The following is a 16,957-nucleotide window of genomic DNA, read 5'->3' as shown; positions in this document are numbered from 1 at the left end:
GCTGAAGCCGATCACCCCCTGATGCATTATGTATTGAATTGTATTGGTTCTGGGGCCTTACTGTATCAATGTATGCCTCTAATCTCATGCAGAGAAATACAGAGGTTTTATATATATATATATATATATATATATATATAGACATAATATGGCAGCACACTGTAGCGCTAGGCCATCAGTATCTGAGGTCCAACACCATGTATTACCGATGATCAGCTGTTCTGCAGTAGCTCTGGTGCCAGAACCACACAGCTCCATCTATTGGATTAGGTAGTGGACAGAGCTGGTTACTGCAGCACTGCTCCCTTTGAAATAAATGTTGTCAGCACTGCACTTACAAGCTCTATCCATTGCACAATACAGTACAGTTCCACTGCCGAGTTCCAGCACTGGAGATACTCTGAAACAGCTGGAGGTGTTGGGTGTTGGACTCCTGCAAATCACATATTGATGGCCTTTCCTGTGGATAGACCATCAATATAATAGGCGTGGACAACCCCTTTAAGCATTCCCATCTAAACTATTAAATTGTTGATGAGAACACAATACTTTTCTGTTAGCTTAAGCCCTTAGTGACCATTAATATACCTTTTTATGACGATCACTAAGGGGCCTTGGGCTGCTGTCTTTTTACAGTGGCCCAGTGTAAGTGCTGCACAGGTCTCTAAATGAGGGACTCGGCTGTTTAACCCCTTACATGCTGTGAGCAATGGCGCCTTCTCATATAAGTGGTTACATAGAGAGCTGACATCCTCTGTCTCCCATCAGCTCCCCGCAAATGAGATCACGGGCTGCCATTGTGTGTATATATGCAGGCCGGTACCTAGTATAGGCCCCAAGTTTTTTTAAACCTGTTATTTAAAAAAAGTAAAAAAAAACAAAACTATTTATTAAATAAAATAATTCAAATTAACGCTTTTTTCCATTGTCAATGTAAAAAATAGCAAAAATAAAATCTCCCCCACATGTTTGGTATCACCACATCCATAACAACCCACACGACACAAATATCATGTAAATTATCCCATAAGGTAAACACTGTAAAAATAAAGGCAACAAAAAAATGACAGAACTTCTGCTTTTTGCTTAGTCCCAATCAAAAAATTTGATAAAAAGCGATCAAAAATTGTTATGTACTCCAAAATAATACCAATGAAAACTAAACGTTGTCACACAAAAATCAAGCCCTCACACAGCTCCGCAGAAAGAAAAAGAAAAAGTTATGGCTTTTGGGATGCGGTGATGCAAAAAGATTTTCTTCTTTTTAAAAAATGTTTTTTATTGCTCAAAAGTAGTAAAATGTAAAAAAAAAGAACTATGTATTTAGTGTCGCTTGTACTACACAAAAATCCCGGCACTCGGATATTGAATGCCATCCGACTCCATGATTCTACTTATCTTTAGGCTGTAAACAAGGTCCGGGATAGACCGAAACATTGGCCAATTGCAGTGAAAACATTTCGGATGTAAAAAAAAATTCTAACTAATTTGCATTGAATATCCGAGTGCCGTGATTTTTGTGTTCTATAATTCTGGGTCATCATCCCATCACTGAGCCTGGGGACCTAGGATTGGTGGAGTGCCAACCATCTAGTATCATGCTATAATTGTACTGACCCAGAGAATGAAGTTATTGTGTTATTTATTCCAGAAAAAATGTGCGCTGTGCAATTTATAACATAAAAACTCAGTTGCAGTATTGCTGTTTTTTCCAATCTCCCTCCCAGAAAGAGTTAATAAAAGTTAATCAGTAAGTTATCTGAGCACCAAAATGGCACCATTAAAAACTACAGCTTGTCCCGCAAAAAAAAACAAGCCCTCATACAGCTACATTGATGGAAAAATAAAAATGTTATAGCTTTTGGAAGGTGACAATGAAAAAAAGAAAAAAAAAGTCAGTAAGGCCCAAAACAGGCTTGTCACGTCAAGGGATTAAAATGTGATTGTGTGTGTAGGCAGAGAAACGGACTTACCAGTTTATGACCCTCAGGAGCCCACGTAATATACTGAATACTGTGAGGTAGTTCATGTGCAGTTACATACTGCCTGAGGTAAAAAAAACAAAAAACACACGTAGTGGGTGATAAAGTAACACAGTGATGGAAACTCCTGAACATAGAATATACTATCATAAACCAGATCCACAGAGGTAATGGATCCGATGAGATGTCATACAGGCAATCAGCACAATTAGCACTTTATGGCCACTTGTTTGTGTCTTTATGACGACTCATTAGAGATGCTGAAATGCTTTACAACTCTAAATTTTATTGTAAATGATTGTAAAAATGAAGGAAATAGACAGACTTCTCATCATTAACTTGTGCACATACTATAAACATACATGATCTATTACCTGACAAGCTTGAAGAAGTTTCTTTGGTTTCGGATATTTGCTATATATATATATGTTGCACTAGTGAACCTACGAATTTTTTAAGTAACACCTTTAAAACTGTCACTTTTGGGGTCAATTTGCATAAATCCCACCCCTTTCCAGTCCAGCTTGCAGCATTGCATGCAAAACTAAGGTTTTTGCCATGTATGAAGTTATAGTCTAGGGAATCTTACAACGTAAGCCTCCCCTGAAAGCTTCTAGAAGTAATAGAAGCTTATAGCAGTGGCTCCAGGTGTTGTACAGTTGCATAGACTACAGGTTTGCCCGTATTTCCAACTCAAAGTTACATTTAAGCTAGGACTCCATGACCACTCTTGGTCACCGGCAAGCCAGAACTTCATTGTTTCTCTCTCGTAAAAGGTTGGATATTTTGCGTTGATTTCAATGTTGTTCACAACTTTCTTACTCATTGTCATTTAAAAGCTACAAATTGACCAAAGACCACAGTTAACTATGTGGCACCACAGTGCCCTAACCTTGAACTGCTGGAAAGTGTGGCTAAACATCCTTACTGAAGGTGTAATCTAGATAACATATGCCAGAGAAAGGTACCCCCTCAAAATGTTTTATACTAGTTCTCTAGTGGACCATGGTCTTCACACAATCCTATCCTAGCCACCCCTGAGATCATAGAGTTAAACTGCATTTGCACAAGCCAATAATCGTCCAGATTATCGGGAAAGACCGTTCCTACGAATGGTCGTTCCCGACAATCTGCCCGTCTGAATGTGCCGCCAATCACCCAATGAACGAGCGAAACGCTCGTTTATGAAGTGATCCTGTCGTTCATGCAGGCACCACCAATCATAGTTTCTGGGCAGCAGATCATGTGGTCTAAACAGCAATCTTCTGCTCAGAAACCATGAATCTGTATGAGAACGAGGGATCACAATAGTGATGTATGTCCTCATACAGTGAAGGAGATTGCTGCATGTAATTTGTCCTTCCCGGCAATTGGCTGCTAAATCCACCCTTAAGAATTACAACATCTCTCTTGAAGAGCAAACAATAAGAATGATGGTAGTACTCCAGATTAGGTTGATGAATTGAACAGCTCAAGGCAAAGCCTTTAAGATTTTGAGAAGGCTCAGCACTTGAGCTTGAATGTTTTGAAGGTGAATGAGAAGAGAAAGATCTGGTTAATTTATTACTGCTGCCATAATTCTTTTTATAGTTGGATTCTGGTGGAACCTTTGATCAAGCACTAGAAAGTCTATTCACAGACACATCAATTTTCCCTATGCGGTTTGCTCTCAATTTGAGGACAATTTGCTGCTAGGGTTTATCAAATATCCTTTTGTTTTTAACAACAATGTCAAGAGATTGGAAGCAAGAGGGTTCATACTAGACACAATATAGCCAACATCTTGATTATAATGTGATGCATCATTTAGTTATTGACTTTTTACTTCTGTTTTCAAGAATGTGTAAGGATGTCCAAGTGTAGAAAATATATTTTTTCCTTCAGAGGGTGTCTGGACCCTTTGACCCTGGTATAATAAAATTACTTACTTCTTCTCAACATCAATGATCCGGTAAGAGGCTTTGTATGAATGCCTCCAAACCTGGAAAACATGAAGATATTTCAGTGCATGACAAACAATGTCCATTGTATTACAGCCTAATTAGTGCAAGGGACATATATAATGGAAATTGTACTTTTATGCAGCTACACTTTAAAGGGATTCTGTCATGAGATTTGAGCCCTATAAGCTAAACATATGGCCAGGTCCGTACTAATAACATGAATCCTAAACTGCCCTTATTAAACCTGCTTGTGGCTCTATTAGCCCCAAAAAATTGTTTTTATAAGCTGTCACTCACCTACCTAAGGTGCCCAAGGGGTTTTACGTTAACCCAGGGTGCCCACCCGCACCCCTCGCCGTCTGGTGCCCAGCGCCACCTTCCTCACCTCAGCCCCGCCTCCGCAATCCTCCCGTCCCTCTGCTAGATCCGGCGCCTGCGCACTAGGCTCAGCCTGATGCGCCGCGGACTCCTGGCAGCGGCTTCATTGAGCGAAGTGCGCATGCGCATCAGGCGGCGCATGCGCACTTCGCTCAACGAAGCCGCTGCCAGGAGTCCGCGGCGCATCAGGCTGAGCCGAGTGCGCAGGCGCCGGATCTAGCAGAGGGATGGGGGGATTGCGGAGGCGGGGCTGAGGTGAGGAAGGTGGCTCTGGGCACCAGACGGCGAGGGGTGCGGATGGGCACCCTGGGTTAACGTAAAACCCCTTGGGCACCTTAGGTAGGTGAGTGACAGCTTATAAAAACAATTTTTTTGGGCTAATAGAGCCACAAGCAGGTTTAATAAGGGCAGTTTAGGATTCATGTTATTAGTACGGACCTGGCCATATGTTTAGCTTATAGGGCTCAAATCTCATGACAGAATCCCTTTAATATTGAATCATACCTGTGCTTTAAAAAAAAAGTTCGTACAATGACTGTGCTTCTTTGTGCAATCATAACAGCAAAATAATACATTTTTGGGCTTCCCTAATCAGTCTTTTTCAGCCTAAGGGCTCATGCACACAAACATATTTTTGGTCCGCATCCAATCCGCATATTTTGTGGGTTGGATGCGGACCCATTCACTTCAATGGGGCCGCAAACATATCCTATTCTTGTCCACATTATGGACAAGGATAGGACTATTCCGTTCCGCAAAATGTGGAATGCACAAGGGCGGTATCAGTGTTTTGCGGATCCCCAATTTGCAGACCACAAAACAGCCAATGGCCGTGTGCATGAACCCTAATTAGTCCCCCTCTTCAACTGCACAGCTAGATGCAATTCTCTCAGAAGCACAGGGGCATCTCCTTTCTCTGCCAGCCAGAACTGTATTACTGTGAGCCTAGTTCCATTACTTCCCACTATATAAGTTTTCAGCTCCAGAGCTCACAGGGCAGGTAGATCAGACTTACATAAAAACAGAATGCACCAGTCAATTTAGAAGCTTTGTAGAAGCAGTTCTTTTATCAGGATCTCAGCTAACTGACATGACCCCGCTTCCTTTCTGTCATCTTCTGTGTATCTGTTACTAGGGATAGATCTTGCCTGACAACAGGCAGTAGACTGCAGCATAGGTGGGAGTGAGACCCCTAGTGGCCATGACTTTACAGCTTTTTTTCAGGCTTGATGCAGGCATATTTTGTGAAGTGATTTTATACATTTGCTATTTACACCATTCTCTATTAAATGAATTCAAATAGTGTGAAACTACAGTGACTCTTCAAAGATCAGAAAAACACGGTTGCTATCTTTGGAAAACAGCACCACAACCACAACAGGTTTTACAGCTCAGGTCTATTGAAATACCACACACAGCCTGCGTATTCAGGGTATCTTCTGCATAGTGGTTCCTTCAAGTGCCATGGTTGTCTTCACTCCAAAAAATTCTTAGTCCAGTTTCACAGGATCATAATTTGACTGTATTTCAGGGTCTATGTTATGCCTCAACCTCTGGACTAAACCAGATTTCTGAAGAACCCTTTGAGCTTAGTAGAACTGTTCAGGATCCAGCTAAGGTTGAGGCCATAATACAGCCACGTCAGACCAGTGTTACGTTGATCAATGCCCTAGGAATTTTCTATATTTCATGCTGTGTTAAAGAAATCTGATGGGGTCTGATACCCACAAGTCAGCTGTTTGAAGAGCGTCATTGGCTTAGGAAGAGGAGGTGGCGCTGACCGGAGCACTTTGATTTCTTTAAACAGCTGATCAGTAGGGGTGCAGGGAGTCAGACCCCCACAGATCAGATATAAATAACCTATCCGGAGGATAGGATGTACTCACAGAAAAAAACCTTTAAAGAGGACCTTTCACCATAATAAAACCTCTAAACTAACTATACAGACGTGTAGAGCGGCGCCCAGGGATCTCCCTGCACTTACTGTTATCCCCGGGCGCCGCTCCGTTCTCCCGGTATAGGCTCCGGTATAGTCATAGTTAGGCTCCACCCAGGGGAACGCTGTCTCTTTCTCCTATGCTGTAGCGCTGGCCAATCGCAGCGCTCAGCTCATAGCCTGAGAGTTTTTTTTTCTCTCAGGCTATGAGCTGAGTGCTGCGATTGGCCAGCGCTACAGCATGGGAGAATGAGACGCCGGCAGGTTCCCCTGGGTGGAGCCTAACTATGAAGATACCGGAGGCTATAACCGGAGAACGGAGCGGCGCCCGGGGATAACAGTGAGTGCAGGGAGAACCCTGGGCGCCGCTCTACATGTCTGTATAGTTAGTTTAGAGGTTTTATTCTGGTGAAAGGTCCTCTTTAATCAAGAGAAAAACATCCCAAATGATATAGTTGACTATCTCATGTAAGAGAAGGAGAATTCTACGATAACATTGGTGTAGAAAAATGCAAAGGGATTAATGTCACCTTCTCATAGTTGTACTGCACCAGCGCATATTTCCTATCCGGTGACACCTCGTAGAATGATTCATTGTTTCTATCCTGGGGATACATCAAAAGAATAGTAAGAATAGTAAGACACACACATGGAAAGTTTAATTCGCACGTGACAGATTACAGTCGTGACATACTATTGTGGTGTTTGACAGGAGTATCGTTGTCTGTTCCGTGTCCACGTTATATACAACCACATTATAGTCTGGCGTCCGACGGAGATATTCAAAATCTGCAAAACAACAGAGGCTAAATCGCTTTGTATGATCGGAGCAACTGACCTTTTACACAGGGTAGATGAAAGTGCAATGTAATCCCATGTGCTACAGTGTTTGTACTCTGACAGTAATGTAGACACAAAATGATTAAAGGGAACCTGTCACCTGGAATTTGGCAATAGAGCTGAGGACATGGGTTGCTAGATCGCCGCTACCACGTCCGCAATACCCAGTCCCCATAGCTCTGTGTGCTTTTATTGTGTAAAAAAACGATTTCATAGATATGCCAATTAACCTGAGAAGAGTCCTGTCCCTGAGATGAGTCCAGCGTGAAGGAGCCCAGGACCGCCCCGCATCCTCTGAATCCCCTCCTTGCTCCGTCACGTCACAAAGCTAGAGCTCCGTAATCTCGCAATGCGTAAGCTAGCGCATGCGCAGTGTCGGCATTGGCAGAAGACATGATATAGGTTTTATGGAACTGGAGAACATGACAGTTCAGTAAATCCCCCATCCATGGGTGTAGCTAAAGGGGCACATGAAGCATATAGGTATCAAGGGAAGGGAGGCTAACAAGTCTCTTCTCCTTGGCTGATACAAGGCAATCTGTGCCCCAGTTGAAACGGTATGTTGCGTCATTCTTCTATTATTCTTACTATGGTATGATACTTCAGATGGAAAGTGAAATGAATACAATAGATTATGATTTGCTGGCAGGGGTGGGGGTGTTACTCTTTATTTAGCAACAGTATGGGGGAAAAAAAATCACAGTATGGAAGAAAATGCAGCTTATAAATCACACAATGGTACAGTAAGATGTTTACCTGAAATCCACTGCAGTCCATAGGATTTATACCTTAACCGATCACCAAAATAGTCATTCAATGTGTACGTCAGCCGACTGTCTGACTCTCCCTCATCTGCAGACAGGACAGAAAATCTTTATTTTCTCAATCATTTACTGGACAAACAATTATCAATTATTTAATATATGAATAGTAATTAGTAAAAAAAAATCTTCAGCAGTCAGAGTAAACTATCTTAGAGCATTACTGCAAGATTTTTAATATGGCATTGTAACATTGTTTTTCCTATTGCTGACACTAGAGGGCATTATATTGACAGAACACAATGCCACCTGGTGACAAACTATCTGTACATCAACTATAGGGGTGGAAGGCATTTCAGGTTGAGAAGAAACAGTTATTTAGGATTTTGTTAAAAAAATCTAAATAAAAATAATAATATTAAAAATATATATATATATATATATATATACACATATTTATCGTTGCTATATGTAGTGATATTGAAAAGTTTCTCTGGGAATTATTTATAATGGCTAGTGATGAGCGGCAGGAGCAATATTCTAATTTGCGATATTTTGCGAATATTTGGGCTAATATTCATCATAAATTCGTGAATTCAAGAATTCGCCATTACTTTCTGGAATACGAAAATTGGCAATGTAATATGCGCGTAATGCGTGCGCAATACAGGCGCGGGTCACTTTTGCTACATTTTCCAAGCTGCCAGAAGTTTCCTGAGACTGGAGAAAATGGTTGGCACGGCAGAACATTACAATAGCTTTATATGCAGATAGAGTCAAGTGATCCAATATATTCGCGATTGCGCAAATCGGCAATTAATGATGTGCATATTTTGGCGCAATACATGAAACTTCACATTTTAGCAGGTCTGACTACATGTTACTGATTGGTGTTATTGTTGTGAACTTGTGACATCACAGCACTATGTCTGTAGCATGTATGTATGGACAGCAGAACCTATCAGCTACACTATATCAGGATATAACCTACACTGACTATCTCCCACTAACTATCTGTATTATATATATAAACTAACTAACTAACTAACTATCTGATGTAATTGGATAAGGAATAGGATCCAGATGAAAGCGCAGAGCACAGCAATGACACTGTTGTCTCTCTCAGAACTGCAAATAACTGCAGAAAATGGCTGCTGGGGAGGTTCTTATATAGTAAGGGGTAGGCAACTTTCCTATTGGTTGCTAGGGATGTTGCTAAGCTCAGACAAAACAATGCAGCTTTTTCATTGGCCCACAAGCAAGAAGCAGGGAGGGATCATGGGTTCAGATGAAAAAAAATCTAGAATATTCGCAAATACGAATATATAGCACTATATTCAAAATCTTCACGAATTCTCGAAGTGGCGATATTCGAGATTAAAATTAGCGATTCGAATATTCGGGCCCAACACTAATAATGGCTACCAGCAACCTGTCCTAGAATGTGAGCCTCACCACACACTACGCTCTGGCACTTGTATATACTACACAGTAGTGAGTGCTGCTGTTAGGCTGCTCAGCCATGATGGCATATCATATGCAGGATCCCATCTTTACCATCTCTTTTACAGCAGTGTAGCGAGATTATGTCCTAGCAAATTCTATCGTTTTACAAAACGTTCATATAATACGTTCTTACTACATTCATTAATTGCCTGTGCAAACAATGGCTGTTATTGTGAAGACATAGACGATGAGGAAATAATTATTGACTGAGTGTACACTATACTGCTTGGTGTTTTTTCTGGTACTGTACCAGAGAATTCAACTAATTCTTCACAAATAGGTCAGCTCAATTTATAACCTAGGTTGCCTGGTTTATGTATATTTGACCGTATACAAGGAGACAAGAGATTGTTCATCATCTTGAAGATTAGCAGGAGATGTGAAATACAAGAAAATATGACGTGGTTCATTTGCAAATATCCAACAATCTATAAAAAAACTATAAAAATGACAAAAATAGCAAAAATCAATTTTTTCCAGGAGTCCAGCCGCAAAATAAAATGATAGAAATGATGCAGTAATTTACATATATGCCCCCAAACAGGTCCAGAAAGAAACACAATTGCTCCTTTGTAAAACAAAGCCTCATACATCACTCGAATGTCCAAAATTAAAGGGGTTGTTTCACCTCCTTATTTACAGGCTCCCTCGCGGCTCTTGGGGCCTCAGTTCCTTGCTTGCTGGGGGCGGAGCTGAAGGCACAGTGAGCGGGGCAGGGAGGATGCAACACTGCCCCTTGCTTGTGCGTGCGGCACCCTGTACATCCTATGAGCTTGTAGTGTAGCTTTGATGGGGTGGCCGGGCCGGTAGTGACTGCACATGCGCTATAATTTGTGCACGCTCGCTCCCGTGAAACCCGCCCACCAGATCAGCCGGCCGATAGGCTTTCTGTGCGCCTGCGCGGCCACCGCTGATAACATTACAGTGGTGGCCGTAACGCCTAGAAACAAGCATGGAGTTTGGGGCACTATAAAGAGGAATAAGAGGTGACAGAGGCAAATTGGAAAATGGATCTATATTACAGAAACCATCCTAGAACTACAAGGAAGTGATTAAATGGTGATTACTGAGATGAGACAACCCCTTTAAAAATGTTAGCTGGCTATTCAGAACCATGCTCATTAAGGGGTAAAACCGGTCATGTCAGCTTCCAGCTATAAAGAGGATTTACCATTTTCCTACTCAATGTGGCAGCACTATGTGTAGGCACTTTCATTGTCTCTTTATGTCAAGTTGTTTTTTGTTACTGGTCTAAAGGACAATTGGTTTAGTTGCAACCAATAGGATTCAATTTTTCAGAGCTTCTTTCGGCAACTAAGCTAGTTTTCCTTTATACCAGTTTTGCTAAATTTCCCCCTAAGTGTTTTTTTTATTTAGGGGAACATGCTATTGGGGTATCACCCTTTACCTCATCACATCATAATCTTTTGAAACATTCTAGCACTTATGCACGAACACCGTCCGTGGGGCAGCCGCAGCGGATCGTTGCCCTATTCACTTTAATGGGTCCGCGATCCGGCCATTCCATCAAAAGATAGGACATGTTCTATCTTTCTCGGAACGGAAGTACGGGACGAAACCCCATGGAAGCACTCCGTAGTGCTCCCTTAGAGTTCCGTTCTGTGCTTCCGTTCCGCACCATTCCGCATCTCCGGATTTGCGGACCTATTGAAGTGAATAGGTCCGCATCCGTAATGCGGAATGGCCATGGAACGGCGCCCGTGCATTGCGGATCCGCAAATGCGGTCCGCAATACGGCAACGGGAAGCACACGTTCGTGTGCAGGAGGTCTTAGTTAGTTGTATTGATTTTACAGGCAATAGAGATTTCCCTGTTGCTTCATGTTCACCTAGTTACTAACTTTTACAAACTATGGGGGTCATTTAGGAGTCAGAATCTAAAAAAGTGGGTGTGGCATGGACAGGGAAGGTACGCCAGGTTAAGGGGTAGAAAATGGTCTAAATTTAAGATAGCAAGGACGGTGTCTTACATTTAGAAGTGGTTATGGATGCGTTGAAGTCAGGGGCGTAGCTAATGACTCATGGGCCCTGGTGCAAGAGTTCAGCTTGGGGCCCCCCTTCCCTCTGTGCTTTGTGGCCAAGGGCTAAAATTGAAACGGCACCCCTGCCCCCATGCCAAATTCTTGATTTAACCCCCTTCCCTTGAGCCAGAGGTGTAACTTGACCAGCATGGACTTTCTATAATACTGTTGTCTTCTTATGCACCACAAGGGTCTTTGGGCCCCCTCAGGCTCCTGGGCCCGGTAGCGACTGCTACCTCTGCACCCCCTATAGCTACACCCCTGATTGAAGTTATGTAGAGTCTGGCGCCTCTACATAACTTTGGCGATTCACCACCAGCTATAAGGCTCTAAAACCTCAATCTTAATAAATGTGCCCCTATTGTTTGGACAGTTCCTGTGCAACTGCCTTGCATTTGAAATTGGGTTTGGTTATTGTCTAGCTTGGTCTGGTTCATTAGGGTGGAGTTGTTGATTGTTTAGCTCTTATGTATCCAGGCCTTATTCTATTCTACTTGCTGGGTAAAGTTTTTTTCATGATTGCATTTTGCTCTGAATTGTTGTTCAGTTCAGTAAGTCTTGGGGGTGTTTTGAGCACCAAGATACACAGCACTTTGGAAAGGAGACTTCTATAGGTGAAGTTTAGTTCTACAGTCTTGTGCACAATCAGCATTGTGGTGGGGAAGACACTCGTACATTTATTTTTCTAGACGTGCCGATGAGCAAAGAAATAACAAGTAAGCCTACTGTGGTTAATGGACGTCCTTACAGTTCATTATTTATATTTAGAAACTTTGCAGTTTCCCAAGGCCAAGGAGGTTCTCAGCAACAGCCAATAATGAAGTCTCTGACCAAACTCATAACACACTTTAATACACAGAAAAGGGAAAAGGTCCTTTAATGAACTATCTAGAATCTGTCGTATTTTACAAAATGTTGTTCTCAATAATTTAGTGTTAGGAATGGATCCCTTAAAGGAGGATTTCTTATTTAGGACCCTCATCTATTAGACAGAGTGGAGGTCATAAATAATCTCTCTCAAAGACCCAGACCTGCATACATAATGATGGAAATCGTATAATACTTCATTTCACCTGTGGTGGAGGTCCACTGGATAGGGAATAACGGTTAGATTGGTGGGGTCCAACCAATGGTAACCCCACTCATTACGATAATAGTGGTCCTGTGTACCCTTCATATGAATGGAACAGCAGTTGAGCATTCCATAAATCTCTATGGGGTCCCAGCGGTAGGACCCTTACTGAGATACCAGGTATCCCCTATTTAAGGGAGCTTCCTTGGACATTCAAGCAGATCTGATACATAATGTATACTACATCATGTAAATTTTCTAGTCTGTTTATCCGTGGTATCTTAAGCGGTACACAACTTGTGTTATATAAGCTGTCCCTGCCTTTGGAAATAATCCAACTTTTTAAACAAGTTAGAAAGTTAGAAAATGAATAATAATACCATATGCTTCCTAGTTGTTCTTCAATTCACATGCCTGTAAAAAACAGATGAACGTCCCTCTGTTCTACAAGTCCATATATTTTCCTAAGATGCTATAAGATCTTGTACAAGTGTGACACGTGACACCTGCTAAGAGCAACTGAATGCTAACATTATATTTAGAGATGAGAGAAATTGTTGAAAAGTTCAATTCGGCTGATTCGCCGAATTTTACAAAAAATTTCGCTTCGCGACTAATTACTTTCTCACGAAGCGCATTTTTTTTGTAAGTAGTGGGTGCAATGACAGGGAGCTGTGATAGCGCCACCCCCTGTCATTTTACACCTCAGATGCCGCGTTCATACATGATCACGGCATCTGAGTGTAAAAACTGTGTAAAATAAACATAAAAAAAAAAAGTTAAATCAAACTTACCCCGCCACTTGCTCGCGATCTGCCGGCCACTGCCATCTTGCTTAAAGATCTGGCGCGAAATCTCGCGCGGAATGAGATAACGTCATCATGCCGGCCGGTGTGGTGACATCATACGTCACCACGCACTGGACTTCGGCCGAGATCTTCAATCAAGATGGTGGTTGGCGGCCATCACGAGCAAATGGAGGAGTTAAGTATGAATTTTTTTGTTGTTTACACTATTTCAGGTTAAATTGAATCGCTAACACAAAGCACAAGGAAACTCGGCTTCGAGGCGAATCAAATTTATCCTGAAATTCGGATGGAATTCCACTTTGTGGGATTTGATTCGCTCATCTCCAATTATATTAATATATGGGAAGAATCAAACCTTTCATCGAGAGCATTTGCTTGGACTTTAGTGACTAATCCACATGACTGCACAGATTATTTTGTTATATTGCAGAAACTTTGCATGATGTAGAAGGACAGTTTCTTCACATACATTCTTAAAGGATCCTGCAAAGTTTATAATCTTCAACCAATAATGTGAATTAGACTGAGCTGCAGTATCAGACAAAACTTGCAAACAAGAGCCTTTTTCTAAAAATAAAAGCCTTTTTTGCTTATCCTAGACAACTTTTTTTTAAATTTGGATAGAGTGGGACAGAAAAGATAAGAATAAAAAGGCATAATAATAATACTATTGCACACAATACATGCAATGAAAGAAGTTCCAATGGACCAGGTGCATGTTTAGAGGAGATCTGTAAGCAAAAAAAGCAAAAATTAACCCTCCCTTAATTCTAATGGTTTGCTTTAGTACAGGACAAAGCACTTATTGGAGTCAGTAGTATTTAAAGGGGTTGTCTCATGTGAGACATAGGCGTCATATAGCTAGGAAATTCCACCTATGTCAGATAGGTGCAGGTCCCACCTTTTGGACCGACACCTATCTCCAGGACAGGACTCCCAAAGTGAGCGAAGAGCAGCTACGCATGTGCGGCCGCCCTGCATTCATTTTTATCGGAACGCTGAAAATAGTCGAGCGCTGGCTCGGCTATCTCCGGCAATCCCATAGAAGTAAATAGAGCAGTGGTTGCTCTTGCATGGTGTGATTTTCATTTATTTCTATGGCACTTGTTTGGCTATTTTTGGAAATCCCATAGAAATGAATGGACAGCACGCACAGTGCGCTCTCCTTTATGTTCAGGGGCCTGTTCAAAAGATAGGTGCGGGTCCCAAAGGTGGGACTCACACCTATCTGACATTGGTGGCATATTCTAGCGATATGCCACCAATGTCTAAGATGATACAACTCCTTTAATGCTGGAGATTTCCTGCACAAGTCATTCTAATTGAGAAAGTCAGCCAGATGACCATTTAAATGTCTTCAAGAGAAGACTTATTACTACTGATACATTAATAGGAAAGGAGGATGGGGATAATCTGAGCTGGGGCTCCCCACTTTGGCCCCAATAACAGTCACATGGGCTTCTTTGATGGCTACAATTGACAAGAAAGTCTGAAAATTACAATAAACCCAGTTGTGTTACGAGTGATCTACATCAGTCTGGCTTTGGTAGCTGCAGTTGGCATTTTTTATATACTTTTATAGACATATTAACTCCCAATGGCTAAAAAAATATAATTTATCCTCCAAATGACAATGAGTCTTTCAGATGGAACAAAAACCACCTCATGCTCTAGATGTTATGTGAAGCATAAGAGAAGGTTCATCAGATTCCCATGGAATTTTTTAATCTAAGTGCATTGGTCGTCTGAATTCCTACAACATTCCAAGCTGTGGATTTCCGGCAATAAAAATCAGGCCTATCTTAGAGAAACTCATATCTGGTGTCTATTACAGAATTCTCTTAAAGGTACCCCACACACAGTCCAAGTAATGTCTAAGCACCATCTCTGCTCTAGCTTACATTATGGAGCCTGAGTAATGAGTCTAATGGGTGGTAATGCCCCTCTCTATGTCTTTTACCCGCAATAATGCCAAGTCAAACCACATGAAATGGCATTCATTAACCAAGTGCTAACCAGATACACAATCCCAAGACAATAGCAAGTCCTAGAAATCCAAAGACCAAGTCTTAGAATTTCCCATCTGACACACATTATGAATAACAATTGGGTAAAAAGGCAATATCAAAGGCCAGATGAACTGAAAATAAATAGCTAAAAGAAACAACAAGAAAACACTCTTTTGCTTTGTTAGATAAAGTAATGCTTGCCATGTCCTGGAACTCAAACCTGTCTCTTATGACAATGACTCATTATTTCCTAATTCAGATATTAGGAAAATATTCAAACATCTGCTAGAAAACATGAAAATGCTCAAAGTCAGCACAATAGAAATTTAATAGGAATGTGCTAGTATTTTTCTCTGCAAATTAAAATGCATGTAAAGTTCTAAACATGGCATGAAAGTGCCATTAGGGGGCAATGCTCATAGCGGAGAGGAAAGTTGAAACACTCCTAAAACAAAAAGTATTTCTATATTCCAATTGAGGCAAATTCCAGGGGAGCTTCAGTGTCAAGTTAAAAAAAAAATGTGATCATCAGAAATAATATTAAGAAAGTTTTCAAAAATTAAATTGCTTCGTTCCGAATTAATTTATCACGAAGCGCGTTAAATCAGCTATATTCCGGCATGCAGGGAGAGTCTACCTCAGTTTACATGAATGTGCATTGCAGCAACATTTATTCTGGTTCTTTCTGGTAGTGTAATAGTTAGTGTGTCAGTATGACAGGCAGGTGACAACCGTCACTCTTAGGCTCAGTTCACACTTCACTTATTTGGTCAGTTATGGGTCAAAAACACAGAACAGGTGCAGATCATTTTATTATACCTTATCTAAGAGTAGGCTTGGCTCACCACACAGTAACTGCTGGAATTAACTGACCAAATAACTGAAGTGTGAACTCAGCCTTACAGGTCAATGTTAACCGTGCAGTGGCCCAAGATTCTAATATAGTGGGAAAGAGCTGTCTCATTTTACACCGTCTGCTGCTTCCACATAGATTGATAAATAACCTATTTTGTTAGCCACTGATACAAGTAGTGTCACCATTACAAGTTGGGGCCGTTATCTGCAGTAAGTTTGTGTTGACGTCAACGTTTATTTTTCCATTCTTCTGATGTGTCAAAAGAACAACCCCCCAAAAAAATGGATCCTGTCTTTTGAGCATCCCCCTTCACATGGTCAGTATTTGGTCTGTAATTGATCAGTATTGGTAAGGCAAAAACAGGAGTGGGTCCAAAACAGAGATGTCTTCTGTGTTTTGGACCCACTCCTGCTTTTGGCTTTTGGTTTCCAAATCATGAGGCAAAATACTAACTGTGTGATAGAGGCCTTATGGATGCTCCGAAGAGAGGATCTGTTGTGTTTTTCATTTTTCGGTTCTTGACCCTATGAGGGATCTCAATACTGGGAAATAGAAACACTAGTGTAAAAGTAGCCTAAGAAAGACACTAGAGGGAATTTATCACATCCTGCACTCTAGGATTCAGGCTCCAAAAGGTTGCAAAATATGTTTACATTTTTGGGCATAATTGCCTAACAATTTTGTGACATTTTGCATTTTTACACCACTCATTCCAGTTTTGACAAGTGGGCCGGGAAGTGGGAGTAGTTTTCTATGAAAATAAGTTTCATTACAGATTTATTAGCGGCAACTTTTTAAAAAGTCACCAAAATTGGCATTGAAAG

General features: G+C 41.3%; 1 protein-coding gene across 1 annotated transcript in view; it reads right to left on the bottom strand.

Moving 5' to 3' along the window:
• Positions 1-16,957, bottom strand: part of LOC121008290 (dipeptidyl peptidase 4-like) — a 103,343-nt gene that overhangs the window by 57,733 nt on the left and 28,653 nt on the right. The window contains exons 3-7 of the mRNA XM_040440737.1: positions 7,836-7,931; positions 6,934-7,028; positions 6,770-6,844; positions 3,911-3,963; positions 1,974-2,046 (exon numbers count right to left, since the gene is read on the bottom strand). Coding sequence (XP_040296671.1) covers positions 1,974-2,046; positions 3,911-3,963; positions 6,770-6,844; positions 6,934-7,028; positions 7,836-7,931 — 392 coding nt within the window. The remainder of the gene's footprint in view (positions 1-1,973; positions 2,047-3,910; positions 3,964-6,769; positions 6,845-6,933; positions 7,029-7,835; positions 7,932-16,957) is intronic.

This window comes from Bufo bufo, chromosome 7, assembly GCF_905171765.1.
Source record: "Bufo bufo chromosome 7, aBufBuf1.1, whole genome shotgun sequence".
Lineage (NCBI taxonomy): Eukaryota > Metazoa > Chordata > Amphibia > Anura > Bufonidae > Bufo > Bufo bufo.
Note: the sequence above shows the minus strand (reverse complement) of the source record. Positions and strands in the feature narration are given on the sequence as shown.